This window comes from Primulina huaijiensis, chromosome 1 (assembly GCF_012295235.1).
Source record: "Primulina huaijiensis isolate GDHJ02 chromosome 1, ASM1229523v2, whole genome shotgun sequence".
NCBI lineage: Eukaryota > Viridiplantae > Streptophyta > Magnoliopsida > Lamiales > Gesneriaceae > Primulina > Primulina huaijiensis.
The window spans coordinates 13,438,795-13,441,262 of record NC_133306.1 but is presented as its reverse complement, the minus strand read 5'-3'; the positions used below and the strand labels follow the sequence as shown (position 1 = coordinate 13,441,262).

Below are 2,468 nucleotides of genomic sequence, written 5' to 3'. Positions count from 1 at the left end.
TCTTGTTATAACTTTATATATATTTTAAGTTATTGTTTAAAACATAATTCAGTTTCCGCTGCTATGTTTATGTTAAACCGTTGGGTTATTTTACGAAAATTTTTATACGTTGCAATTTTATTTATTTAAAGAGAAAATTTTTAATAATTCCGAAAAATTATGAATACGAATTACGGGCCCTCACAGTTGGTATCAGAGCGATGTTTCTTGTAAAGGGTTGTACTTACTACTGATCTCCAGAAGCTCACGAAGTCACGTCCTCAGTCTGTAAGTCCTAATTTCACGTATTACATTTTTTTTTAGCATGAAAGTTTACCAGCATGTTCTCATGAAATATTTTATCAGCATATTCTGATTAAAATATTTTAATGTTAAGATTATGTTTTAGCAAATATATATTTAAATTTCAATAAAATAGTAGAAATATTGCATGTTGGTTACGTAAGGATTTTACATGGTACAGTATGCCTCCTAGACGAGATATTGATCGCCCGAGGGGTGCTGAAAACGAGGATGATGAGACTCAGAACTGTTATGAGGATAGAGGTCCACCGCCACCTCCTCCACCACCTGATATGCATACCCAGATGATGGCGGGTATGACTCAGTTCTTCGCACAGTTCGCGGGGAACAATGCTGCAGCGGTGGCTAGGCCGCCTAGACCCGAGGCTATTTGTGAGCGGTTCATGAGGATGAACCCGAAGGAGTTCGCTGGGACGTCTGATCCCATGGTGGCTGAGGGATGGATTAAGTCCCTAGAGGTTACTTTCAGATTTATGGAGCTTGAGGATGTTGACAGGGTCCGCTGTACGACATATCTTTTTGGAGGAGACGCCCGTCTATGGTGGGAGGGCGCATCTGTAGCTCTGGATCTAGCTACTATCAGTTGGACGCGCTTTAGAGAGGTGTTCTTCTCTAAGTATTTTACTGATGACGTGCGTTCGAGGTTGACCAGGGAGTTTATGACCCTGAGACAGGGTGACATGACTGTTACGGAGTTTATCCGTAAGTTCGAGAGGGGTTGTCACTTTGTACCCCTGATCGCGAAGGACGAAGGTGCCAGACTTAGGCACTTCATGGATGGATTGCGGCCGATCTTGCGTCGTGATGTTAGGGTTGTTGGCCCTACGACATATGAGGTCGCTGTCTCTAGAGCTCTTACTGCAGAACAGGATCAGAGAGATATCGAGAATGACCGCCAGGGTAAGCGGCCATTTCAGGCGCCCCACCGCCCTCTTCAGCAGCATAAGAGGCCTTTCCATGGCCCATCGAGGAGCAGAGAGCAGCAGCAGCAGGGACGTGTGGTCCCGAGGAGGCAGGAGTACCCGGTCTGTGCCAGGTGCACACGCCGTCATACCGGAACTTGCATGTATGGTTCTGGGAAGTGTTTCAAGTGTGGCGGTACAGGCCATTTGCTAAAGGATTGTCCTCAGGGGACATTGCCTACTCAGGGCAGAGTGTTTGCACTCCATGCAGCGGAGGCGAACCCAGGGACTATGCTCTTGACAGGTATCTTAAATCTTTAAGTTTTTATTTGGGAAAATTTTAGCATATTTAATTCAGCATTTTGGGATTAATTGCTTTGAATTATTGGGTTATAAGATTTGAACTTAGAAATTGTGATAAGATTGCATGTTCTATACGGGTCGTTTTGGGAATCTAAGTTAGAAGAACTTTGACCTTTGCATGTCTATAGAATTAATTCTGGTTAATTATTGGATTTAGATAGATGTTCCAACCTTTCAGGAAGAATATTTATAGGCGGAGCTTCTACGAACGCCTTGATTGATTCAGGAGCCACTCATTCATTCATATCTGAGACCTTTGCGAATTCCATCGAGGTCAAGACGATTGGATTGGATGTGGCGTATTCTGTGGTTATTCCATCTGGCGAGGAGATGGCAGTGACTAGCGTAGTACGATACATAGACCTCGAGCTTCATGGAAATCTTGTCTATGCGGATTTGATCGTGCTGCCAATGCCAGAGTTCGATATTATCCTTGGGATGGATTGGCTGCACAAGAACAGAGTACTTACTGATTTTCAGCGGAGATCTGATCTAGTCCGACCGCTTGGAAGGGAGCAATTCCTATTTGAACCTGACCGGTAATTTAATTTTCCTATCATGATATCTTGTATTCAGGCTAGGAAGCTCATGCTTAGGGGTTGTCGAGCATTCATTGCGACCATTATATCTGTTCCCGAGGTCTCCAGCCAGTCAGTTGCAGATGTCCCAGTTGTCAGGGACTTTTCAGACGTTTTTCCCGATGACGTCTCTGGTAGACCACCGGCACGAGAGGTAGAGTTTTCGATCGATCTTATGCCAGGTACCGCGCCTATCTCTAAGGCGCCATACAGATTAGCACCGTCAGAGATGGTTGAGCTCAAGAAACAGATTCAAGAGCTTCTTGACAAGGAGTTTATTCGCCCAAGTTTCTCTCCATGGGGCGAACCTGTCTTATTCGTG

At 44.6% G+C, this 2,468-nt stretch overlaps 1 protein-coding gene across 1 annotated transcript; it reads left to right on the top strand.

Moving 5' to 3' along the window:
- Positions 1-464: 464 nt before the first annotated feature.
- LOC140971404 (uncharacterized) lies at positions 465-2,111 on the top strand. Its single transcript, XM_073433666.1, has 3 exons — positions 465-935; positions 1,050-1,401; positions 1,747-2,111. Exons 1-3 carry the CDS (start codon positions 465-467, stop codon positions 2,109-2,111), a joined length of 1,188 nt encoding a protein of 395 aa, XP_073289767.1.
- Positions 2,112-2,468: the final 357 nt, after the last annotated feature.

Excerpts from the sequence above, each read along its gene's own strand:
- LOC140971404 (XM_073433666.1), top strand. The coding sequence starts at position 465 with ATGCCTCCTAGACGAGATATTGATCGCCCGAGGGGTGCTGAAAACGAG. Across the intron at positions 936-1,049 it reads CTAAGTATTTTACTGATGAC|GACGAAGGTGCCAGACTTAG; the intron begins GTGCGTTCGAGG and ends CTGATCGCGAAG. Across the intron at positions 1,402-1,746 it reads GAAGTGTTTCAAGTGTGGCG|GAAGAATATTTATAGGCGGA; the intron begins GTACAGGCCATT and ends CCAACCTTTCAG.